This window comes from Ipomoea nil, unplaced genomic scaffold (assembly GCF_001879475.1).
Source record: "Ipomoea nil cultivar Tokyo-kokei standard unplaced genomic scaffold, Asagao_1.1 scaffold3147, whole genome shotgun sequence".
NCBI lineage: Eukaryota > Viridiplantae > Streptophyta > Magnoliopsida > Solanales > Convolvulaceae > Ipomoea > Ipomoea nil.
In genome coordinates, this window is record NW_017619575.1 from 86,843 (window position 1) to 111,958 (window position 25,116).

At 37.3% G+C, this 25,116-nt stretch overlaps 5 protein-coding genes across 10 annotated transcripts in view; 1 reads left to right on the plus strand and 4 right to left on the minus strand.

Moving 5' to 3' along the window:
- LOC109167144 (acetyl-CoA-benzylalcohol acetyltransferase-like) lies at positions 1 to 23,375 on the plus strand. The gene is made up of 3 exons (XM_019316087.1): positions 1 to 1,478; positions 7,445 to 7,449; positions 23,353 to 23,375. The coding sequence occupies exon 1, from the start codon at positions 62 to 64 to the stop codon at positions 1,466 to 1,468; it is 1,407 nt and encodes a 468-aa protein (XP_019171632.1). The 5' UTR covers positions 1 to 61; the 3' UTR covers positions 1,469 to 1,478; positions 7,445 to 7,449; positions 23,353 to 23,375.
- LOC109167142 (bifunctional riboflavin biosynthesis protein RIBA 1, chloroplastic-like) lies at positions 2,145 to 5,984 on the minus strand. 2 transcript variants are annotated; one of them, XR_002051793.1, is made up of 8 exons: positions 5,670 to 5,984; positions 4,616 to 4,976; positions 4,324 to 4,545; positions 3,613 to 3,935; positions 3,389 to 3,518; positions 2,936 to 3,232; positions 2,369 to 2,687; positions 2,145 to 2,303 (listed from the first exon to the last, which is right to left on the minus strand). XR_002051793.1 is itself a non-coding variant. In XM_019316085.1 (7 exons), exons 1-7 carry the CDS (start codon positions 5,720 to 5,722, stop codon positions 2,427 to 2,429), a joined length of 1,647 nt encoding a protein of 548 aa, XP_019171630.1. In that variant the 5' UTR covers positions 5,723 to 5,984; the 3' UTR covers positions 2,145 to 2,426. The 2 variants fall into 2 exon arrangements, 1 of the variants encoding a protein (XP_019171630.1); XM_019316085.1 differs by having other exon boundaries at positions 2,145 to 2,687.
- LOC109167141 (dicarboxylate transporter 2, chloroplastic-like) lies at positions 9,049 to 11,917 on the minus strand. Its single transcript, XM_019316084.1, has 4 exons — positions 10,996 to 11,917; positions 10,150 to 10,463; positions 9,549 to 9,997; positions 9,049 to 9,419 (listed from the first exon to the last, which is right to left on the minus strand). Exons 1-4 carry the CDS (start codon positions 11,818 to 11,820, stop codon positions 9,304 to 9,306), a joined length of 1,704 nt encoding a protein of 567 aa, XP_019171629.1. The 5' UTR covers positions 11,821 to 11,917; the 3' UTR covers positions 9,049 to 9,303.
- On the minus strand, positions 12,480 to 20,347 carry LOC109167140 (probable DNA helicase MCM9). 2 transcript variants are annotated; one of them, XR_002051792.1, is made up of 20 exons: positions 20,154 to 20,347; positions 19,972 to 20,074; positions 19,522 to 19,612; positions 19,301 to 19,439; positions 18,944 to 19,010; positions 18,372 to 18,546; positions 18,174 to 18,273; positions 15,760 to 15,857; positions 15,601 to 15,666; positions 15,291 to 15,383; positions 14,988 to 15,104; positions 14,845 to 14,917; positions 14,308 to 14,374; positions 13,934 to 14,015; positions 13,690 to 13,808; positions 13,524 to 13,591; positions 13,308 to 13,413; positions 13,171 to 13,218; positions 12,942 to 13,094; positions 12,480 to 12,766 (listed from the first exon to the last, which is right to left on the minus strand). XR_002051792.1 is itself a non-coding variant. In XM_019316083.1 (20 exons), the coding sequence occupies exons 1-20, from the start codon at positions 20,270 to 20,272 to the stop codon at positions 12,693 to 12,695; spliced, it is 1,962 nt and encodes a 653-aa protein (XP_019171628.1). In that variant the 5' UTR covers positions 20,273 to 20,347; the 3' UTR covers positions 12,480 to 12,692. The 2 variants fall into 2 exon arrangements, 1 of the variants encoding a protein (XP_019171628.1); XM_019316083.1 differs by having other exon boundaries at positions 13,304 to 13,413.
- Positions 21,261 to 25,116, minus strand: part of LOC109167136 (LMBR1 domain-containing protein 2 homolog A-like) — a 7,901-nt gene continuing 4,045 nt past the window's right edge. For all 4 annotated transcript variants that reach the window (XM_019316075.1, XM_019316074.1, XM_019316073.1 and 1 more), the window contains 6 exons: positions 24,556 to 24,728; positions 24,177 to 24,307; positions 24,002 to 24,089; positions 22,803 to 23,019; positions 22,216 to 22,322; positions 21,261 to 22,088 (listed from right to left, as the gene is read on the minus strand). In XM_019316075.1, the coding sequence (XP_019171620.1) occupies positions 21,693 to 22,088; positions 22,216 to 22,322; positions 22,803 to 23,019; positions 24,002 to 24,089; positions 24,177 to 24,307; positions 24,556 to 24,728 (1,112 nt within the window). In that variant the 3' untranslated portion in view covers positions 21,261 to 21,692. The remainder of the gene's footprint in view (positions 22,089 to 22,215; positions 22,323 to 22,802; positions 23,020 to 24,001; positions 24,090 to 24,176; positions 24,308 to 24,555; positions 24,729 to 25,116) is intronic.

Sequence of the window (25,116 nt, forward strand, 5' to 3'; positions counted from 1 at the left end):
TCGATTATCATGCTTTAATTCATATATCCCTTGCCTTATCTTCATCACAAAATTCTTTGCCATGGCCGAAATCCACACCCGCTTGCTGACGGAAAAGTTGATAAAACCATCAACTCCGACGCCGGCGAATCTCAACCGCATCACCCTCTCCCTCTTAGATCACCTCTCTCCTTCAACATACATAAACATCATCTTCTACTACAACCCCATCATCAATCACCCAACACCGCCACACGACCACCAAACACGTCTCCACCTCCAAAAATCACTCTCCGACGCCTTAACCGCGTTCTATCCGCTCGCCGGAAGATATGACAGAGACGACGGTTCAATCAAGTGCGACGACCAAGGAGTTGGGTACGCGGAAGTGGAGGTGGAGGGGTGCAGGATGGTTGACTTTCTCGATGATCTTCACTGTCAAAATCTTAATCGGCTTTTGCCTCATCTGGACGGCGGTGGTGATTCCGGGAATAGTAGTACTCCGTTGGTGGTGATCCAGGTTAACTTGTTCAAGTGCGGCGGGGCGGCGATTGGGGTTTGTGTTTGGCATAAGATTGCGGATACTCATACCACAATCCAGTTTATAAATGCATGGGCGGCTAAAGCAGCTAGCGATTTACAGATCGCCGGAGACGATGATGGTGATTGTAAAGTGGAGCTGCAACGGTTGACTTTCAACGGGGGTTCTTTCTTCCCTTTAAAGAATTTTCCGGTGGAAATGCCGCCGCTCGGGCATGACATGAAAGTTGTGACGAGAAGATTTGTTTTAAATGGGCGGAAGGTATCGTCTTTGAGAACCGAGTTCAAGGAATATTATTCCAAGGTGAATGGCGGCGCGAGTGTGAGAACACTGCCGTCGCGAGTGACTCTCGTGACGGCGGTTTTCTGGAAGGCGTTGATCGGCACGGCGGCGGCGAGTCGGCACACGCGCTTGAGACCTTCCCTCTTATCTCCGGCAATGAATCTCCGCGGGAGAACATCTTCTTTTCCCGCCATCTCCAACGACTCTTACGGAAACTTCTGGACTCCATTCGTAGCTCATTTCAATCCCAAAAATTCCAACGAGGATGATAGAGCCACGCTTTCATGGCAGGATCTGGTGGGTCCCATCACGGACGCCATGCAAACCATGCTCGACCTTGTTCAGCACGGGAGCGGCGATGAGATCTCTCGGGCGGCCATTAAAGCGTTCCAGGAGGTGCAGGAAACCATGGCGGGCGGCGGGCATGGAGAAGAAGAAGAAGTGGACGCCTTCATTTGCTCCAGCTGGTGCAGATTTCCACTGTACGAGGCGGATTTCCGGTGGGGAAAGCCGGCATGCGTCAGCTCCGATAATCGCTTTGAAATGTTCATTTTGATGGATAGCAGCGATGGTGATGAGGGCATAGACGTTTGGGTGTACATGGATCAACCCAAAATGCAACTACTTGAACAAGATCCTCATATTATAGCCTTCACTTCCACTTAATAATTCTCCCCTATATATATACATCTCCCTGTATTTTTAATGAAATTACAGTGTATCTAAAATAAAACTGAATAACTTGTCTCAGTTATTCTCCTAAAAACAGCCAGTTATGCTATTGGTTTTTGCAAAAATTGGTGCAACGCCAATAGGGGATTCTGCGCCTCCATTTTAACACTCTTTTTATTTATTTATTTTTCTTCATTTATTATTCCTTTGATCTGACCTATTAGTTATATTTGGGTCTATTATTTTATTCTTTCCTCAAGTCTATTATTTTATTCTTTCCTTTATTTTAGTTTCTTTATATTAGTATAGGCTAATCTCGAAGGACTGAGTATGTGTTATGGTCACTTTTGGACCATCAATTGTAAGACATTTTAATTCCTTTGTTAAAAAAAAAAAAAAAAAAAAAAAACTCGGTCATTCCCAGAAATTTAAAAAATAATAATAAAAAATAACCTGTCTCACATTTTGTATTCATATTATCAAATGAAATTGTAATTGAATTAAAATAATACTTTAGTTGTGTTGATATAAAACTACAGTATGTATATAGTATATTGTCAATAGTTGAATAGAAAGTTATAGAAGATGAGCATTGAATGCATAAATATTTATAGAAGATGAGCATTAAGTGCATAAACATTCTTTTTCAAATCTATATTTAAAGAACATCTTTTTGTAAAAAAGCTACAAGCATTATTGTTGAATATGACATTTTTTGTTGGACATTTCAATAGGATAAAGATGACCATTTGTACTGAAAAAAGGGAAAAAGAATGACAAGTTATCCCCCCCCAGCAAGGATTAAAAGTGGGATTCCAAACAAATGTGAATAAATGAAATCTAGGGGGGTGAAGAATTCTGCTCTCCCTAATCCAATTCAAGAATATGAATGATGATACCAAGCAAGCTTAAGAGAGTAAGCCACATCTGTTATAGTTTGATTGCTTCAAAGTTATGAGGACTCAGTTAAAGCAGAGGTTTCACTGCCATTGTTGCTCTTGCTGCTGCTGCTTATAATATTGTTGAAGTTCATGCCATAAATATGACCCATTTTCGCACGCTTTGTTTCCAGGTATTTCTTGTTGTCTTTTGTAATTGGAGTGAGGAGAGCAACCCTGCCTGCAACTGCAAGACCATAGCCTTTCAAACCGCTGTATTTTGCAGGGTTGTTTGTCATCAACTTCATAGTTCTCACTCCAAGATCCCTTAGTATCTGCATAAATAAAACAACTCGGTTTTAGTCTCCAAGATTCCAAAAGGATTGCACCACAATCCCGAGACTCCCCGCTTGCCCCTACCCCAGAGCCTTGGCAGAGGGGGTAAATCGCGGGATGTGTTTCAACTGGTTACAGGTTTTTCAAAACCAATTCCAATTTCCATATCTCCCCTTGTAGGAATCAAATTGGCTATCGAACTTTGTCAATAAGAAAAAAAATGATGGGGAAGAATGGGAGAGAGTACCTGTGCACCAATTCCATACTCTCTCGAATCGACTGGTAAACTGAGTTCCTCGTTGGCTTCAACAGTGTCACGCCCTGCATCCTGCAGGTTGTAAGCGCGGAGTTTGTGGCCCAAACCAATGCCTCTTCCTTCATGACCGCGGAGGTAAACTAAAACGCCCCTACCAGCAGCTTCGATTTGTTGCATAGAAAGTGACAATTGGGTACCACAATCACATCTGGCCGAGCCAAATATGTCTCCTGTAAGGCATTCAGAGTGCACCCGAACAAGAACATCTTGCCCATCCCCAATCTCACCCTACTTCCAAGAAAGTTCACCGCAGATGAGTCAATACACAACAGAAATCTGTCTATAGCTCAATACTATCAGATATTTGATCTGCAGTAATAGTTCTAACATGGCCAGAGCAAACTTCATTTGCAGTAAATATAAAATTCGTCCCAAAGTTCTCACCTTTACCATCGCAATATGTTCTATCCCGTCTAAGATTGATCTGTAACAGTGGGCAGTGAAAGGGCCCCACATGGTAGGTATCCTTGCAGCAGAAGCGTGTTCCACCAACTGGTCTCTCTTCCTCCTATATCTGTAAATAGAGATCGTTATCAGAAAGGTTATTGGCATGATTATAAGATACCAGTCACAATTAGGAATGATATGAAGAAATATGTTAAGAATACCTGATTAAATCGTCAATTGATATAATCTTTATGCCATTTTCCTGTGCAAATTGTCGAAGCTTAGGTAGTCTAGCCATGGAACCATCATCATCCACAACTTCACATAGAACGCCAACTGGGTCCAAACCAGCTAGCATGGCAAGATCAACCGATGCTTCAGTATGACCAGCTCTTTTTAGAACCCCTCCATTACGGTACTTTAGAGGAAATATATGCCCAGGTCGGTTGAAATCCTCTGGCTTAGAATCTTTGGATGCAAGAGCCAATATCGTTGTTGCCCTGTCACTAGCTGATACACCGGTTGTCGTTCCATTTTTTGCATCCTACAGAGTTGGATTATTAAAATACATAAAGGAAGCATTACGTTGAAAGAAAGATGAAGACAGCGGCCCTGTTTGGTAAATGACTGTTAGCTGATTGTGTTAATTAGAGGGTATAACTAGTTGATTACATTAGCTGTTGTAGAAAAGTGTTTGGTAAATTAGCTGTTAGTTGATAGCTGTTTGGTATAATTTCTTTTCTGAAAAAGCTAATTGAAAAAGTTGCTTGGAGTAGCTTTTTGAATTTTAGCATTTTGGAGTTGCAAAAAGCTAATTAACCAAACACTTATATTGATATTTTAACTAAATCAAACAATTAATAGTGATCAAATAAGCCAAAATTGGCCTATAGGCCAATTTTTTACCAAACAGGAGCATCTAGTCTGCTTACCACTGAAATTGTGAACGCAGTGCAAAGTTTCTCCTCGTTATCCTTGTGATTTACCATTAAAGGAATCCGTAACCTCTCCAAGTCTTCCTCTACCATACTCACACAAACGATTCCAGTGCCATGCTTCACGATAAAAGCCATGGCTTCCGGTGTAACTTTTGATGCAGCCATTATTAGGTCTCCTTCATTTTCTCGGTCTTCATCATCCACAACCAACACCATCTGCACGAGGAGGAAAACAATAAGCAACAGAAAGCAATGTCTCGCAAAAAGGGCACATTAAGAAACCCACCTTTCCCTGACGAATATCTTCAATGGCCTCGGGGATGGATGAGAATGCCTTTGTGGGGTGGTCCAAATCGAAGTCATCAATCTCAGCAGGGAAGCCACTCGGTGTAGCAATGATGTCTGCCACAAGCGTTCCAAAAGAAACTTCATCAGGTTGTGTCTCGACTCCAACTGACAAGCCACTAACGACCGAACTTTTTCCCACAACATTAGCACCATTGGTATGAGAAAGTAAATCTCCTTCACCAGACAGGAATGCAGATCTGATTATACTATCCCTCTTGATACTGAGACGAGATATACCATTCAGTTGAATCAAAGAGTTTCGAGGAGCCCCATTGGACAATTTGAAGGCCTTGGAAGCTCTATAAAACATGTAGAAAATCAGGTGGGCATCACAACACAGTACCCAAGTACAGAATAACTGGGGCACCATGCAAATTCAAACTCCAACAGGGAACCATAAAATTCATAAAACACATTATAAGTGCATAATAATAAACTAATAGCACCATGAATCACAGAGCCCAGCAGACAAAAAGTTCATTCAATTTTAAACAGAACAGATATAATCAATATATTCCATTCATATGATCATATCCATCATTTCAACCCAGATGCATGAAGAAAGATGGAAGTATTATGGATCAGAAATCAGTATTTACCAGAAAATCAAACCAAATTCTATTTGAAGAAATATAAACAACTAAAGCTGAGATTTTTCCCTTCCAAAATTATTCTTTGTGTCAGTTCAGAACAGGGATTTCATATATTTGGAAACTAATCGAATCCTTTTTCCCTGTGCCAACTTTTGCATCATACGATCCGCATGATAAAAGCAGCACTTGAATCAAAGAACATTGCCATACAACAAGCAGAATATACAGTCCAGAGAGAGATAAAGTTACACTCGCAATAAAGGAAGAAACATTGCTATTCATTAGAACTAACATAACATTCGGCTCATACTACAATACAACATCGATGGACAAAGATTGATGCGATACAAGGCAAAGTGAATTGAAACCCAAGAGAAGAAACGGAAAGGAAAAGCTTACTGGGAGAGAGAAAGAGCTGTTGATGAAGGGCAAGAAAGGTTAATAGAAGCCATGGACAGAGTCACAGAGAAAGCTTGGAGATTCCCAAATGGCTCAATCCGAGACCGAAAAAGAAGAGAAAAATCTTGGCACAGAAGGAAGAAAAAACGGGCTTGGTCTCTGAGTTTTATAGGGTAAGAACTGGGGAAGGAAGGGTCAGCGAAATTATGGACGAATTTAGAAACAACTAGTCTAAGTCGACTGGACAGTGGAAAGGTAATAAAGCTAAAATGGTGGGTCTCTCTCAGACAGCACGGTGAGATAGCCCATTTCACTGCCAAATGAGTTTATATAGGATTTGATTAGAACAGCCAATATGTTATATGCGCATTACCAAATTTGATGTCTGATTGTGAGCCATCCATCTGGGAATTGGGATTGTGGCGGGGACACAAAATAAATCGAAATTAAACTCAGATTTCGTCTCGATCCGTTCCACCAAAGAGTTTTCCGAGTTCTGGCGTCCAAATTTGACCAACCTGGATTTCGTCTATTCGTCCCTTCCCGCTTCCCTTCCCTTTCCTCGCGATGTCCTAATCAACTACGGACTATTCTTTTACAGGTCAAAATAATACTCCGTAAAAATCAATGAAAACAGGGAGAATAACAAATTAGTTACTTCCTTCCATTTTATGAATGAGCTAATACTATCTGAGGTACTGTCCTAAACTTTTAAATTAACTATATGTAGTTCTTGGATTTTTAAATTTAAATCCAAGTTAACCACTCATGACCTTTCAAGTTTCGAAATTTAACTTCTTTTGAAAGGATCATGGTTGGTTAATAGTTGAAGGACTATGTGCGATTAATTTGGACTACGAATGGTTAAATTTGAAAGTCGAAGGACCACGGTCAATTTAAAAATTTAGAACTAAACGTGACAAAATCACTATACTCGAAGGATCTCATGTGGCATTATTATCTCTTTATGAAATTGAATAGATATGATTCTGGTATAAAATGTTATGAGTTTGATTATTGTCAACATTCTTTCGGTAGAATTCGTTACACAAGGCTATTACATATTTACATATAAGTGGGACTAAATTATATACTCAATTACATAGACTCTAAACGGATAATTGAACACTTAGACTCCACATTTATATTTATATTATACGTGCTTACTCTGAATCATTTTAATATTAAAAAAAAAAGATTTTATATTTAATATCCATTCAATGAAAATATTTTGTAGTCTTGTACTTAAATTTGCATATATTTCATTATTTATTATGAAATCAATCAATCAATGCATTAATATAGGGAAAATGACACTTTTTCCCCCTGAGTTATATACTTATAGCACTTTTTTCCCTTGAATTATTCATGTAAGCACATTAGCCCCCTCAATTATTTTAAAAGTGACGGTTTTTCCCCCTAATATATTTTATTGACATTTCTACCCTTAAAGTAAATATTTTATTTATTTTTCCTTTTCAATAAATTATTGCGTATACATAGGGATGACCACGGTTCGATTCGAATTGAATCAGACACTATAGCAATCGAATTAAAAGTTTCCGGTTATGATTCAGATCCAGAACCCAATATTTTAATTTCAATTCATTAAAATTATGAATCGAAAAAACTGGATCCTGAACCGTGAACCGGCGGTTCTAGATCCGGTTAGCGATTTTGAACCGTCTTTATTTTTAAAATTTTAATTTTTTATTTTAAAATAGTCTAAATTCAACAATAAATGTATTTTATTTTTTTCAGTTTGGACCATGAACCGGCCGTCCCGGTTCACAATTTTAATAAAATCTAAATATCGGGTTTCGATTCTAAATTGTAATTAGAATATTTCGGTTTGATTTATATAGTGTCTGTTTGGTTTGAACCAACTTGTGGTCATAATTTGTTAGAGAAAAAAAATAAATGAAATATTTATTTTAAGGGTAAATATGTCCATTTAACATTTCAGGGGGGAAAAACAGTCACTTGAATAATTCAGGGGGGAAAAGTGCTATATGTATATAACTTAGGGGGAAAAAGTGCCATTTTCCCCATTAATATATATCCACATATGGTGTATTATATACTCAATATATTCTACAAATAATAATAATAATGTAACGCACACGTTTTCACCTTTTTGAAATGCTGTTTTTTTTTTTTTTTTTTTTTTTTTTTTGGTAATGAAATGCTGTATTTATCTTCCATCTTATTCATAAAAATAACGTAACGTTCTTGAATTGATATAGCTCCACTTTATCACGTTGCCGCGTCCAAAAATGGGGATTCTTCAGCAATGGAATGGAGCCGTTTCCTTTGTATATTTTGATGGTTGGATGTTATCTTAATTGACCTCTTTTGTTTTGAGACGTACCATTTTTTGCTACAAATATTCTTTTCTATTATTTGGCCAAGAATGGTATGCATAATGCAATATATGATAGTGACTTTTATCATATAGAACTACTTGAGCAGGACACCTCTTAAAATTAATAATTTGTAAACTTTTACTCTATCACAAAATTTTAATGTTACATTTTCTTTAGAGCTCACATGATGAAAATAAGTATTATTTATTTTTTGTCACGTCATTGAATAAAAGTGGGGAAGTAAAAATAGAGAATACATGTACTAAAACTCTTTATAATAATTGTTTGTGTACTTTAAATTATTAAAATACTTGTGGAGTTGTGGTTACCATTTTTCTTTCTTTCTCTAATTGACTGACTACTCAAACATAGATACAAGTGATTAATAACAACAATCCACCTTACCTTCTTGGTAAAGAACAGCCATTCAAATGACGAATTAAAAAAATTATATTAAAAAAAAGAAATGCAGGGCTGCTGTTGCCGCCCCAGGGTTGACTTAATCGTCATTAAAATAATAATAATAGTAATTTAGTCGTTTTCCTGTTGCACACACATTACAACATGCCCTTCGATAAATGATGCATATGATGTGTTTCTCCGTTTTGCACACACATTACAACATGCCCATAATGCATATGATGTGTTTCTCTTTTACCGGAACCCATGACGGGTATTTCTATTTTTCAATCATTTGAGTTGTTATACCATAGACCAGGGTCCACCTTGCAAGATGAATCCTGATCCTAAACGACGTGTATTTTTAGTATTAGAATTGTGAACATTTAGACCCAAGTCAACCATGCAAGGTGGACCTAATTTGCGCAATTATCTGAACCCATCCTATTAGGGTTCAAAGAGTAGGGTCAGGTACCCAAAATACCTGAATCATTGCCACTCTTAATTGTAGATGTTTTGGAACTGCAGATTGTATTGCATGAGAACGTCAATGCAATCAAACAGAATATCATTCTTTCTAGCTTTAATAGTCCCAACTAAAGAAACCATCAATAAACTGCAAAAGAATATGTTCATTTTATAAATGTCAACTCTCTGATTCTCTCCTCCAAAAATTGAATTTCATCATATCCATCAGAGTGCCAAGAAAAATATTAGCTGTAAATTATTTCTGAAAATGGGAATGCCTCGCCAACTTTTTCACTAGTATGTGAAAGACTTGCTGTTGCTAGCAGCTATCTATGACAAAGCGGGGAGAAGGAATTTGCGGGGAAAATTCTACTTACATGGCCTGCCTGCATGAATTTAACTCAGTATAGCCCCAGGAACTTCCACCAGAAAGTGCCAACAACTCCCCAAATTAATGCATTGATGACAGCCATTATAAATCCAAATTTGAACACATCCGGGAGATCTACATACCCAGCTGTTTGTAAAAAAGCAAATGAACACGTGTCAGACCATATAAAATTGAAAAGAGAGGGAGAAGGGAAGTGGGGTTAAGGGTAATGGAAAAACAATACTCCATGAATGAAAAGGGAATCGATAATTGTACCTCCAAAGTAAACAGCAGCTTGACCACTGCTATAATGTGTCAAAGCACCAAACAGGTTAGTATTATACGCCAAACCCAATGCTGCTAAAACACCAGGCACTCCAGAGGCTAAATTCATAGCAAGGAATGCGGAGTATAATGCTCCCACGTGGCCAGTTTGGCTTGCAAATAGGTAGTGGATACAGAAGTAAGATGCTTGAAGTATGAGAAACGCAGCTGGCCAGCTCAATGATAAACATTGAAGAGACTTCGCTACACAGTTAGACATCCAACTAACAATTCCAAGGTTAGTCAACTGGCTTGCCATGCCCACTAGAACTGCAAACCATGCCAGAGTATCCCAAGCGGATTTTTCACTTAAGCAGTCATCCCAATCAAGCACTCCTAACAACAAGAGAATCGATAACCCAAGCATGGCAGCAACAACACTTGCGATGCCAAGTGCATCCCTGAGAATATAGAAAGCATCAGTGTTTTGGTTTTGAAGGTCCTTGTATTGAAATAAATATATATCTAACAACTTAAACTGTCAAAAATTTGATCTTCTTTTGCATAGACAAAAAATTAAAATATTTTCATGAAAAAAAAAGTCTGAACATACCCAAAAACCCACAAGGAGACAGCAAGAAGCATTGTTCCAATCATTGTCCATTCATTTCTGGTAACAGGACCCATAAGTTCCAATTTTTTTGCAGCCATTGCAGGGGCTTCAGGTGTATCTTTAGTTTCAGGAGGATATAACTTATACAAAATAAATGGAGTAGCCAGGAGAGCAACAAATGCAGGCAAACTAGCAGCCTTGAACCAAGAAACCCATGGGGATGAAACTACCACCCCAAGCTCCTCAGCTAGTTTGAGGCAGAGTAAGTTTTGCGCTGCAGCAGTCAAGAAAAGAGCGCTGGAGTTACCAGCAGACTGCCACGATCACATAAAGAGAGTATGAAATAGAGCTTCAATAAGGCATTATTATTGCACATAAAACAATATACACACATTCTTGAGATTGAAATTAATGCTACATGATAAATTTATTAAAAAAAAAATGTATTGCAATACATAAACCAGAACTGAAATTTGGCAATAGTGGGACTAATATTTCTACAATTCTCAACAAGTTTATTTGAACATACAGTTGGTTGTTTGCTTATAAACAAGATTTGTCTCCCAGTAAAGATGGAAGGTGATGCATCAATAGTAACAGCTGAGTAAGCCAAGATTTCTCTCATCAGAAGCCTAATCAATGGGATGCAGGAATGCACAATCAAACTATATCTAACTCCAACCCTACCAATTGGTCCTTTTAGTTAGTAGCAAGTATGAAATTCGTGCATTTCTAAGAACTTTTGCAATGTAGTATGGAATAGTCATAAAACCAACATCATAATTCAGCAATAAACAGTAACTTTAAAGTGTGAAAAGAAATCAAACATTAGGCATTAGAGCAAACCTGAAACTGAGACTGGATCAAGTAAGATCCGAGCTTCTTCGCGGAAGGATCACCTGGCTTACTCCCTGAGGATAGTGAGAGAGACTTAATAATAGGCAAGAAAACCCCACCAGCCCTGGCCGTGGTGCTGGGCATTGCGGGAGCAATCAAGGCCTCGCTAAGAGTCAATCCATAGGACAATCCGAGAGTGCTCTTCCCCAACCACTTCACGAAGTAAGTAGCAATCCGATCACCCAATCCAGTCTTCACGAATCCACGAGCAAAGAAGAAAGAAATCACTATAAGCCAGATCACTTCATTGGTGAATGCTCCAAAAGCAGCAGAGAAAGGTAATGTTTTAGTTAAAACTGAGGCTGTAAGCCCCAGGAAAGCCCAAGCTCCGACCGGCAAAGGGCTGAGAACAAGGCCGGCGATGGTGGAGAGGAAGATGGCGAGCAATTGCCATGCCTGGGGAGAAACCTCGGGAGGTTTGGGGATGGCAAAGCGGACAAGAAGCCCAATAGCGACGGAGATTATCAAAGGAATGGGCTTCGCACCTTGGGGTTTGGGAGTGAGCTGGGGGGTGGCAGTAGAGATCTTATCGCTGGCGGAGGAAGCTCGGGTAATGAGTGGCGTAGGTTTCGAGATGGGTTTGGAAAGCGGGTTGAAGAGGAAAAGTTTGGAATTCAGAAGCGAGAATTTGGGCGAGGAGATGGGGCGGAGAGCGAGAGTTGCAGTGACGGGGGAAATGGAGGTGCGTGATCGGAGGCGGGGGAAGGAGCGGTTAGAGAAGGAAGTTGTGGCGGAGGTGGCCGACGATGGAGAGTAGAGTGCCAAACTCGCCATTTTTCTTTCTGTTGTGGAGATAGAAGTGAAGGAAGAGCGGTGGGTTTTATTCGGCAAAAAGGCGGAAACTACAAACACCACAAGTCCACAAACCGTCGTTTTGTTCGTTCAGCGGCTACTTGTGTAGCTCTGCATATTTGGCCCTTTTTTTTTTTTTTCTTTTTATATCTATACATAAAAGAAAAAATGAAAATTTTCATCTCTAGTTATAATTGTTGGCACATCCGGTTTCAAGATTGACACGGAAGAGGCAAATTATTCCGTGGAGCTGGGTCTACTTTTGCAAGGTAAATCAGGGTACAAATGTTCACAATTTATATATTACATGTTCACAATTTACTTTTTAAAAATTTACAATTTGTATACTACGAGCAAACAATGTTAACATATATGTAATTGATTATCTTGTTTTGTATTCACAAGTTCCTTTCAAATAATGCATTCACACAATATTAATAGTTTGTATTCACAAATTTCATTCTACAAATGTTATGTGTTTTGACTTAAAAACACAATTTATATTATAGAAGTTCACAATTTCAATATTAAATATATACAATATATACCTGGACCTGGATCGACCTTGCAAGATGGACCTTGGTCCATGGTATAACAACTTGATATTTATAATTCCAATATTAAAAAAAAAAAAAATCTATAATTTGAAATCATTTTATTCACACATAATTGTTATTACTGCGTAATTATGCTATAAATTTCATTCAAAATTTACATAATATTTAAAAAGTTTCAATATATAACCAATCCAAGTGGAGTCACCATAATAATAAACAGAAATTACATTTCCAGAAATGAAATTGACCTGAAAATTAGAGGTTTGCATGGAGAAGGTACCACTTTACCCCGCAAGCTTAGTTCATAATCAAATCTGGAAATTCATCCATGGAGCTCAGCTTCTGTAGGATCAATCTTTCTTGCTTAGCATCTGTAAATATTTTGTCAGGGATTACAAATATTCAAGTGCAAAAGAACAGACATGTCAGTGCTGATGCATGTAATCCAATACTATAATGTGCATAAATCAAGTTATCTTGTTTCTGAAACAGACAAAGTGAATAATAATTGGTTTTTAAGTGGATGCAAAGGTGGCAGTAGGATACATTCTTCATCAGGATTTTCTGCAAAATTAGAATGTAAAGCATTTCCAACACTATCCACAATAGCTGAGGTAGTCATGGAGGATTCGATGCATAAGATAGCTGTGATGGCATCTAGTTGAGTCACCTCATTTCTGAACATCAGCCTTGCATGTGCTGCAACATTGAGAACTCAATCAGTGGAAGAATAAACTAAAGAACATTTCCGACGCTTGAGTAGTCTGCAAGATACCTTGAGCAAGTCGTATCAAACTTTCCAGCATGCGCACAGTTGTCCTAGCTGCAAAAGTTCACAATGATGTAAGTACGGTAAGACTGCAATAGGAATGTGATGAATACAGAACCAAATGGTTGTCCGTGAAAACCTGCATTTTGAGTTGCGGATCGTCTTTGGAGTTGGTAATAGCTTGAAATAACTTTTTCAGCCTCCTTCGTGAGAACTGGTTGAAAATTTCTCTTCACAAAGTGGATATACCTGTCAAAATGTCAAGTGAAGTGAAGAATAAGAGGTATAGAAGATTTCTCATTTTAACAAGTGACACATTTTGTATTTCTGAACCAGAATTGGCTTTCAAAGCATTTTACCGCCTAAGCATAGGAAGTGGCCAGATATCGTGCAGATCCTCCTCAGAATTGCAGCTCTTTGTTTGTGTCTGTCAAATTATGGAAAAAATGGGAATTCTCAATAGGATTCATGAAATGTATCATAAAAGACTAATTAAGCATTCACATAGGTTATAAAATTCATCACCTCAAGAATGTGTGATGAAACAACAGCATCCCAATCTGGATTCTTAGTGTCTAGTAGAACAAGAACTATATCAAATCTGCTCAGCAGTGGCCCAGAGAGAGTTGTATTAACAGATAGAGCTAGCTTCTGCTAAGGAAACGGCAATATGAAATGGAATACAGAAAATTTGAAATGATGATGATTCTGGAAATTCATCTTGTAAGATGTGAAAGGCACAAATGCTCAGGACCAAAAGAAAAGATACGCTGCTCAGGATCGTAATGTCCCTTAGGATTTGTTGCACCAAAGACTACTGTCCTTGTACTCAGAGTTGTTACAAGACCAGCCTAGAATTGTCATAGAGAGGTCATGTTCATTGATCAATAACAAATATAAAAACAATAAATCTTTTTCCCTTTCAGGGGGTGGGAAGATGCCATTCCCTTTAAAGGAAAAGTTCACAAGTGTCATAAAAATATAAAGAGATTCCAAGTTTTTTATGCCATAAAAGCATCCTAAAGGAGATGGTTCTTTGTTGCTTGGGGCATACCAATCAAAACGATAAAATCCAAATTGGATTGCATTATGGGAACAAAATTAAAGGTCATTACAAAAAAGAACTTTTGTATGATAATCTACCTTGGCAACACTAATAGTTTGCTGCTCCATAGCTTCATGGATGGTCACCCTATCATGTTCCTTCATGCTATCAAAAAGCACATCATTAGGTTGACATATAAAAATATGTACTATAACATGTGATTAGTTCAGTGCACCCACTGTCAAAATGCATTTGCTAAATAAAAACATTTCTCTTGAAAAATCATGAATTGTCTATTACAGACAAGGGCATTGTAGTCCAACGCATTAGAGCAAGATTCTAACAAGAGGTGTCAGGTTCAATGGTCACCCTATCATGCTATCAAAAAGCACATCATTAGGTTGACATATAAAAATATGTACTATAACATGTGATTAGTTCAGTGAACCCACTGTCAAAGTGCATTTGCTAAATAAAAACATTTCTCTTGAAAAATCATGAATTGTCTATTACAGACAAGGGCATTGTAGTCCAATGCATTAGAGGAAGATTCTAACAAGAGGTGTCAGGTTCAATCCCAATGCACCAAAAACAATGAATTGTCCATAACATGTGTGGTTCCCTCATGAGTTTACCTATCAAATTCATCAATGCAACAAAGACCACCATCAGCTAATACAAGAGCACCAGCTTCCAGAATCCACTCCCCTAAAAGCACTTAATAAGTGTTAGCTCAATCCAACCTCTAAAATAATAATTGAAGTGAGAAATGTTATACCCCCATCTCTAACTGCAGTAACAGTTAACCCAGCACTTGTGCTTCCCAACCCTGTAGCAATTACAGCTCTATTGCTCAATTTTGCAGCAAACTTCAAAAATTGTGACTTCCCAGTACCTGATTGAATTACAAAGCCAAAATTATATTTAGAGCATTATTCAGCTGGTAGCCTGGTATTATGGACCAATAATTTTCAAAACAAAGTCAAATTCGTTCTAAAAATTATGTTAACCATTTAATCATTTTAAAATAGTAGCCACAAGAAGATATTCCAATATTCAAGCATAAAATATGAGAAGTTACCAGGATCACCAACAAGAAGCAAATGAGAATCCCCCCTTACTTTTGTTCCAGAAGCATCAATATGTTCAACTCCTCCAATAAGTGTCAATGTGACTACATCAAAATGAACTCCATCAAAATGGCATGTAAAAAGGTTAGAGAGTTCTGAACTGAAGAAACACTGAGAAAACTGCTACTAAGATTAAATGCAACTATATCTTGTTACAAGTTTATTCACATGGCATGTGATTGCTGATAATGTCAATCTCATGATTTGACTGTACCTAGGTTAAATTAAATTAAGAAGAGCCAACATCAACAAGAATATAACCTGCAAGCTTGACAGTGAAGAGTCCAAAGACCTGTGGGCAAACACCCCTAAGAATGGCATTCCTACCTAATTTTCACAACAGTTTTAAAAAATAGGAGCAGTTATAACCATTATAAATTGTGACAATAAACTTGAAACTTTAAGCTCGAGTGGGTTTACCTTTTAAAGGGGAACCCTCAAAATCTTGCCAAAACTGTTTGAATTTCAGGATAATGTCATCAGGAATGTCTATTTCTGACTTTAATTCATTTATTCTCCTGGAAATGTAACGGAAAAAAATTCAGAAGTGAAAAGCAGTTAATCTAGATAACAGTTTCACTTTGTCAGTTCCAATTCCTCAGTACTCTTGGAACATGGCAGTAAATAATCCATATCTTTGCAAATTGCAATATAGAAAGACTAAATGTTTGCAGTAGTCATTTCATTAGTAGACTAAAGATGGAGGGAGCTAAAATATTTATAAGTAGAGCACTTAGTCCATTCTCAATCCTTTTTTTCCTTGACATTTGAATACTTGATGAATGTCTAAAACTAATGCTTTTTCCTTGCACATTTTGGTATTTTTACTGGTTAATCATTATATTATGGAGCCAATTTGGTAACTTATGGAATGATTGTTTGTGCTTAGGTGACTTGACAAGAAAATGATGTTTTGAGCCAAACATTGAGTTATTTGATCAAGATTTCAAGTCATCATAGCATGAGGATATTTTTGTGAGGCAAAATGAAGAAAAGAAGATTGAACAACACTCTTCCATGTGCCAAATATTTGTGCCTTAGTGGTCTTGATGATATAGGCAATTCAAAGCAAAGGCAAAACAAAAGCTAGTAAGGTGGCATTTCTCGCCCAGATTGCCGCAGTCTCCGTATTTTGACCATATCTCGGTCTAGGAGTGTCCAAATCAAGTAATTTTTATATCATTGGAAAGTTAACTTCAAGGGCTACAACTTTGATGAAGACCACAAAGGCTAATTCAAACGTTTCGAGGGTGAAATCTGGCCTAGAAGACGACCTTAGTGCACAGGCAGTGCACACTGCCTGTGGCCACGGGTCTGGCCACGGCCGTGGCCACACCCGTGGCCACTGGGCAGTGTGCCCTGCATTTCTGGCCACGGGTGAAGCCACGCCCGTGGCCAGCCCTCTGCAACTTTTTGCAGCCCGTTTTTTACCCTTTTAAGGGGATTTTCCACCCCAAAACATACTTTTCATTACATCTTTCATTTCCTTTTCATTTATCTAGTTAGGGTTAGTTTAGAATAGCTTAGATTAGTGTAGATTTGTGTTTCCTTTCCATTTCCAAGCTCAAGAACATTGCAAATCTTGGATTTCAAGGCTTCAATAGAGAAGTTTTCTTATTCATCTCTTCTCTTTACTTTTCATCTATGCTTTCAATTTCTCTTTTAATATTGTGTATCTATTGTTATATTATGAGTAGCTAAGTGTTTTGGGACTAGGATTTGGTTTGATTTCTTGCTATTGATGCCTATTTGAGTTGTATTGCATAAAGGGGATTATTTGGGTGATCTAGGGTTGTTGTGTGAAATGGGTTTGTTGAGAAATTTGTGTATGATTGTTGGATCCCAATTATATGCTTGATTTGGAGTGTGTTTGTTGCTATGAGAGTAGAGCTTGTACACTAGCCACACATTCACACACTTAATACCCAATATGAGAGTAATTTGGGTGTTAAGGGGAATCTTTGCCTTGTGTTCTTGTTTGGGCATCCTTGGGTTGAATTGTCACGAGAGTGGAGTTCAATGTGAGGTTGCAAGTCCAAATAGCTACGAGAGTGGTATTTGGACACTTTTGTGCATCTCACTTACCCTATGCCTTGATTTAATTCCCTAATCCTTAGTACAATATTTGAAATCTTAGCTTGAATCAACCAAATCCCGGTCCTTTGTTTTACTTGTCTTATTTGGTATTAGACTAATCTTATCAAACCAACTCATTAAGGATAGGTCTAGCTTCTAAAAGAATAGTTTTAGCTTGTGCTTAACTCCACTTTGCATCAATTCCTAACATTACAAGAGCCATCTCCAGTGGAACGATATCTTAACACTGTACTGTAATTTGATACTTGATGGATGCGTGAAAAACGTCTTCATCAATACTCATGATAGAGAGACTAACAGTGGCTAATTTTATATAATTAAAAGACTATAGAGGCTAACTTTTTTGTCCATTAATTGTCCCTCAAATATGCAACAATCCCTCTGTGAAGCAAAAAGGCCAGCAGCAGAGGGACTAACAGTGACTAACATTGACAAGTGGCTACATTTTAAGCTAAATTGTCAAAACTAGTCCGTCAAGAGAAAACAATAAAATAAATAATCCTTAAATAGATTAATCTTCAATAGAGGGGTGAGCTGATTTTTATCTGGTTGAATTCTAATTGTGAGCATTTGAATTGAAGCATGCAAATTGACTTAGAAACTTATGTGATTAGATAGCTAGCAAATAATTGATGACAGATTAAAAACATTCCATTTTTAGGGTTTCCTACTAATTATTTTGACAGACTTCAAAATTTTCATTGAAATGAATTAAACAAAAGCAATCACCAAGTTACCTCACATGATTAGCAACTAATATAGGTTCAAGATCACAGCGAACATCTTTTAAATCTGATAACCATTTGGCTTTTAGAACCCCAGTAACAATCACATCATCTGAAGAAAAGTTAAAATGAGTCAGTAACTCAGACATAGCAAAGAATAGTGTCTATAGATACAGTAGATGTTTGTCATGCTTGGTTGAAAGGCAATACCTCCAGCTTTAACCATATCAACAAGGTCATCCATCAAGATAACAGGAATGGAACGAGGAATAGCTCCAATACCTAATACCTGAGTACTCTCTTGAATTTTAATTTCTTGATAATCACGGCAAACCATACTATCTTCCACAAGCTGGAAATTTGTGCTTTCACAAAATTTAGGCTTCTGTAATAGGAAAGTTGGAATCAAAAGCATGCAAAAAGAGTAAGAACCAAACCATGTTAAAATGTAGAGACATAATCTCTAAAGGGAAAAGGGTTAAGAAAGAGGTAAAAACAACTCAATGCTAATTGACTAATAAGATAATAAATGTAAAGTTTAAAATTCAAAGCATTCGATAATTTGAATCCTTTTGGGATGATGCTTACAAGCACAATCAAATGTGGACTGCAGATTCAAATAAAATACATAGTAGACAAAAATGATAATGCAAAGGGATTTTTTTGGGGTTTAGAATCATATCAAAAGGCAGTAATTAGTATCAACTGCAATTGCCTCCAAACTAGAGCATCTCTTATGCCTAAAAATACTACTTCATACCAATTATAAGAAAAGGACAAACCTGTGATGGGCAATATGTAGGCTTGGGAATGGAATTTCTAGTTTCCACCTCAGGATAAACTTTGAACCTGCAAATGTTATCCACTTAGTTGATGACTACTAAAAATCTAATGAGCACACATATGAAATCTTGCTGTTAAAAAGGTAACTAAATGTGCTATGCCAATATAAAGTAAATTCAAAAACAACAAAAGTAACAGGTTTATCTAATGCAAAACATCTTATTCCAAAATGATGCATTCTTTGAGTTTAGATAAGCAGGCTAAAAATAATACATGAATACTAATAGTGTTTCAACCAACATAATTAGTGCTTAAAACCAAGTGTAAGAGCATTCAGAAAGCACATAAAAACCAACCTGTGTTTACATCTCCGACATTCGTACCACTTTTCCCCTTCTATCATTTTTGCAGCCCCAGACCTAATTACAGTCCCTTTGAGTGTAAGAAGAATCCCTCGATGCTTCACCCTCACGCGGCCAATGCTTGGAAAAGTTTCTAACATGAACAAAAAAGAAAAGTCTTGACAGTGGACCTCAGAAAAGCATATTTGGAAAGGAATGGGAAGAGGAAAACAAACCTGGGCATTCAAGAGGAGAACCACAGGCATTAATTCGAACATGTATGTTGCTCTTGACACGAGCTTCTTTAAACTGACTAGATATCTTTTTCTAATACAAGGCAACGGCAATCAGTCAGTCACAATCAGAATGGTCAACCATGAACCATGGAAGGATTATGTAAGAAAATAAATATATAATCAATATTTATGTGTCCTAAATGTTTCATTATAATAGGACTTTAGTTGTGGATAACCACACGAGATTTTATCCCTATCGGTTGCTTACGTTTTGTAAAAACCGTACTGAGGATCTGCCTATCGAGAAACTCACAAAGTAGAGAGATAGAAATAGAAGGGAAAATCAGTGTAATCACGCAGGAATCACGGACGCAGGTATTCTTATTTCTCCAGTATATTATATTCTGTGTATATAATGACGACCTTACGTATTACTACTGAAACTAATACCTGAGCCAAAAAGGCGGCTTCATCGAAAAGCCGTAGATAATCATCTGGTTGTGAGAAAATGAAGTGAGCCAGGTCCGGATACTCATCCATAATCTCTGCAAAACTGATGAGGAATGAAATTACCAGAATTCAGATTGAAATTTTGTTTGGAGTAAAAATGCGGAGAGTATAATGGAGCTTACTCGACGTGGAGAGGGTAGTGAAGACGAGGATCCGGAGCGAGAACGATGGACTGGAGCTGCTCCGAGTGGTGCGTTTCCAGGTACTTCTGCAATTTCACTTGTTGTACTTCAGTATCCATTCTATTTCCGGTATCTGATTCACTGTTCCGGCGAGTGTTGTCTGTGCTAGTGAGAGAGACAAAGAGAGCGTGCGAATTGCGATTGCACTTTGCCGCCTTGTCGCCACAGGCGGGAAAATGATTGAACTGGGCTGCTATTTTTTTTTTTTTTTTTTTGAAAACCTGCTACTCCGTATTTTTTTTCTTGCCCCATTGGGTTGGGTGCCTTAAGCCCATTTAGTCAAGGCAATTTATACCATCGCATTGTAAAATGTATCCCTGATAAATATATATATTTTTTTAATAATACTGAATTTTAGTGGTCACCTTACCATGTGAATTGAATGTTACTGTACTAAATAACTTATGACTAATAGTTAGTCATACAGATGGCATGGGCAACCTAAGCTAACCTGGACATCTAAGTTAGTTTACTTGAATCAAGACCTACTTTATATTGTGTACCTTAATTTAAAATGATATTCAAACTATTGGCTTCGGACAATCTAAATTAATCTACTTCTATGTAATTTTTTGTTAGGGACACAATGACAATTTATATCATGGATCAAAATTTAGCTTACATTGTGACACTCAGATAATGTGTCTGCAATTAACTTATTAGGGGTTATGGGCATGCCCCTGAAGACACAAGAATTTCACCTTGATAAAGAATATATTTGATTTTAACTCCTTATACAGTCCATATTCTAATTTTGTAATCGGGTCAGTGTCAAACGGTTCGGGTCGTGGTCAAAATCAACAACTCAACTCTTTTATATAAAGGGCCTTGACCCTTCATTGTGGGGGGCTTCCTTCTCTAAACTCTCTCCCTATAACATTGGGGAATTTTCTTCTCTACCTTCTCTCTACAACATGAAAGAAGAATAAATAATAAAGCTCTTGGGGCTAAATTCTCCCATCTACTCTCTACTTTACGTATATTGTTCTACACACCAAATACATTCCGGCAATTTATACTATCACACCCAAAACACACATTTAGGTAGTGAGTGCAAATTTTTCTGTAACTTATAAACCATATACTCAATTACAGTAACAATATTAGTTACAGGAGCAATTTTGAGTCCATTTCGAAACCTAACAAAGGACAAAATCATCGACAGCCAACGACAGAGTGGAACCATTTTGCTATTCACTACAAGTCATCAAATACATGAACTATGAGAAAAGCAACAAAGTCTATTGCTTTCCACCTCTACATGGTAAGGCCACATTACAGTATGGCAAAACATGCCCTTGAAATTTTCTTGATGTAAAGTGTGTGCGAGAGAGAATCTGTATAGATGAACTGTATGGAGGAAAGAACAAAATTTGTGACCTACTGAGTATATACTAATTCTCTTACTTTAAACTTGTGGCTTCCTCAACTGTCAAGGACTCAAGGCCTCAAGGCCATTCTGTAATGTTGAGAACATCATCAGTCCCATAAATGTGTTGAGTCTGCAGAAGGCTTTTTTATCCTCTCAAAAATGTCATCCAGGGATTCAGGTGAAGCATCCGAGTGCCTTGCTTCGGGAACTTGACGTAAAGGGATGAATCTCCCGGCCTCGAAGTTGGTCTTGAAACTGCGAAAACCATTCTTCACTGATTCCCAGGTTGAGTTGCTCCCGGAGGATGGTTCAACTTCCATATCTTGGGAATTGTCTGCTTCATATAAAGAGTTGGGAGTGTCCCTGATGTTCTCACTTGAGCCGGTCTCTATTGCCTTGTACTTTCCGCTTACTCCATCATGGAAGCTGTTGCGTATTGCTTCTTCGTTCAGAGCTTCCCCATCCTCCATTAGACGCGATGACACTGTTTTTTCGTGGGAAAGCTTAAGCAAAAGTGTAAAACCATTATCAAGTCAGATGCAATATGGAAGTTGTTGATCAAACCCACAGTTTCATCATAGAGGAGAGAAGAAAATATTTTACATTCATATACTCAGAGCATTGACATACCGCAGCACTGCTAACAGACTCAATGTCCAAGCTCGAGTTGTTGAAATTTCTAGCCAAAGGAACAATAAGTCCACCAACTTGATGACCTTGTTCGAGCCAAGTACGTTCTGCAAATAAAACACGAGAAATAAATTATAATTTATATGTGCTAAGCAAAAGATGATCTCAGTTGGTACAAACTGATAGCATATGAAGATACAGTGTCCAAAATCTGAAAGGAATGTACTGCAAAGGTAAAAAGATACTTGGAGTATTAATTTGTTCCCACCGTTGAAGTCATGATGAACAAAATGTTTCATAAGAATCCTTCAATGACTTTAGTTACAAAAATACCTTCACATTTGATTAAACAGTGGCAGCAAACTGAGCAAAGGTCAAATATTCCAATATTTTTCAATGATATAAAATATAAAATTTAGATTTGATGAGTCAGAATTAGCCCCCTCACGACCTCACCCCACCCTCCTAAATCCACCCATGATTCCAGTAACTAAAAACTTAAATGTCTCACTTTATATCAATTATGACAAGAAGAATGATTTCAGCAGTGTGATTTAGCATAAAACTGAATGCTGTCATCTGTTCACCTCTCTGTAAAATTATCAACCCAGAAGTATCAAATCCATCTATATCCTCAGCCTCTTCACTTTGCACTTTGGTAATTTTCCAGTTCCCAAAGTAACTAATGACTCGGCCAAAGAAATTACTTGCAACTGCTATGGTGTAAACAACCATAATAAGTGGATAGATACTATTGAACTTCCTTCCAAAGAAAGGGACAGCATCATCAATATTTCCCATTCTCTGCATATGGAAAATATTATCATCACCTGGGATAGTGAACGATTAACATAAAAGAGATAAAGCACTTGTATTGATAACACTATTCATCATGTCTGACTTTGTTTATAAGTCATTTTGCAGACTTTGTTAGCATATTGGCAAACTACTAGACAAGCAGAAAAGGAAGGCAAAGAAGAGAAGATATATAAATGATACCAATCATACATATACGTATACGTATACGTATACATATACATATACATACATATATACATACATATACATACATACATATATACATACATATACATACATACATATACATACATATATACATATATATATATATATATATATATATATATATATATTTATTTAAAGACCAAGACAAGCAACACAAACCTTACCAGAAAAGTCCTCCCTTGCCAATGCAAGCAGTACGTGGCATCATACACCCAAGAAGACCAGTGACACATGGCATTGTGTGCATAGTCTAGTGGCAATGCAACTCCTACGCTAGCCTCACATCACTATTCTAATATTGCCTTAGGTTAAGTTTCCCATCAAAGCCCTCCCTCTATTTTTGTCCAGATGAGAAAACCAGTCTATGCACAAATGCTATGTACTAGCTAACATTATCAACGCATCATACCATTGCTAGTTTGTGATGGGTAGCTCTGTTACCATGTATTTATGCGGAAAATATGAAGAAAATAGATTGATTAACAAGAAGAGAGCTTATTTCTTATAGCTTTCACCTGGGAAATACATGGCTATTTATACAAAATTACAAATAGGACCAACACATTGTATACCCAACAACACTTTGTATGCCCTTAACATTTCATATCCCAATAAAAAGTTAAAAACTTTGTACGCCCTTAGCATTCCATATCCCAATAACACCTATGTATTCCTAACACCACTTCGCACTCCTAACATATAGGACCCTCTAAATTAGATTAAACTAACAGCAAAACATAGACACAAGAAATACACTTACCTTTTCAAAGACAGTCTTGGCACCATTCCCAAGACGGATAAGGTTTAGAAAGTTGTATGAAATTGGTGGTGCATAGCGAGCAACCATCCTAATAAAATTTAAAATGTGATTTAGAGTATGAATTGTAAACAATGCTGCTCACTCCGCAAAAACATAATTATGAGAAAAGACATACGAGCATATCATAAGTAAGCTGACTGAACTTGTTTGTCTTGGAGTCAACGAGTAAAATGTCAGCATTCCTATTTTGAATAAGGAATAGTATGTACACACACACATATACATCAAAGGAACAAAAGCAGCAACCTGCACCCAATAGAAATGAAAAATCAATTAGCAACTGGAAACAGTAACTTCATAGCAAGTTTTCAAGTAGCTCTTTTGATTTGAAGGCGAAAATTGGACTTTGTAATAGTAAGCTCCAAAACCACTTTACCTGCCAAAAGTGGGTGGACAAACCAACTATTCATGGTTCTTGCAATTAAAATTTGCAAGTCCAATTGGCTTAGCTTCATGTAAGTGCAAAAGAAACAAATAAAAGATGAACACTTTACCTGCACAAGTAGCTCATGCTTTTTCACAGCATTAATGAGAAGAGAGAAAAGAGATAAATCAACTGCAGGTAGAATAGTTGCCTCAGCCAAAAGGATTGCAACTGACATGCAGCCTAATATGATAGCAAAAATTCTCTCAAGCTGCTTTCTCATTATACAGCGCCACACCAACTCTACAAAAAGTTTTGAAACTTAAATTAACTACATATCAATTAGAAATCATTGAAGATGCATTCCCCATATGTTTTGTCTAACATGACTTGGACAGGACACTATTCGTTTGTAGTATATATGAATACAGAGTGACCTTAAAGATACATATTGTGCCTTATTTTGTTTAGTATATACTATATACATATTATGCCTTATGATTCCAATGAAAGAAGAAATCAGAGCTTACACTATTCACTTTCTCTAAGCACCAAGGATTAAAAGCATAAAAAATTTAAAATTTTGAACAAATCTGAAAAATTGATAGGGCATTTGCAAAGATAGTAATTGTGGTGTCATTCAAAGGATGAGAATGTACAAACCCAATAGGACTTATTGAATCTGGAAATC

Excerpts from the sequence above, each read along its gene's own strand:
- LOC109167144 (XM_019316087.1), top strand. The coding sequence starts at position 62 with ATGGCCGAAATCCACACCCGCTTGCTGACGGAAAAGTTGATAAAACCA.
- LOC109167142 (XM_019316085.1), bottom strand. The coding sequence starts at position 5,722 with ATGGCTTCTATTAACCTTTCTTGCCCTTCATCAACAGCTCTTTCTCTC. Across the intron at positions 3,936-4,323 it reads CTGCGTTCACAATTTCAGTG|GATGCAAAAAATGGAACGAC; the intron begins GTAAGCAGACTA and ends CCAACTCTGTAG. Across the intron at positions 3,519-3,612 it reads TCAATTGACGATTTAATCAG|ATATAGGAGGAAGAGAGACC; the intron begins GTATTCTTAACA and ends CTCTATTTACAG.
- LOC109167141 (XM_019316084.1), bottom strand. The coding sequence starts at position 11,820 with ATGGCGAGTTTGGCACTCTACTCTCCATCGTCGGCCACCTCCGCCACA. Across the intron at positions 10,464-10,995 it reads TGATCCAGTCTCAGTTTCAG|TCTGCTGGTAACTCCAGCGC; the intron begins GTTTGCTCTAAT and ends TGATCGTGGCAG. Across the intron at positions 9,420-9,548 it reads AGCTGCTGTTTACTTTGGAG|CTGGGTATGTAGATCTCCCG; the intron begins GTACAATTATCG and ends TTTTACAAACAG.
- LOC109167140 (XM_019316083.1), bottom strand. The coding sequence starts at position 20,272 with ATGGATACTGAAGTACAACAAGTGAAATTGCAGAAGTACCTGGAAACG. Across the intron at positions 15,858-18,173 it reads TTAGTTGCTAATCATGTGAG|GAGAATAAATGAATTAAAGT; the intron begins GTAACTTGGTGA and ends TTACATTTCCAG. Across the intron at positions 13,809-13,933 it reads ACATTACGATCCTGAGCAGC|CTCTATCTGTTAATACAACT; the intron begins GTATCTTTTCTT and ends AGCAGAAGCTAG.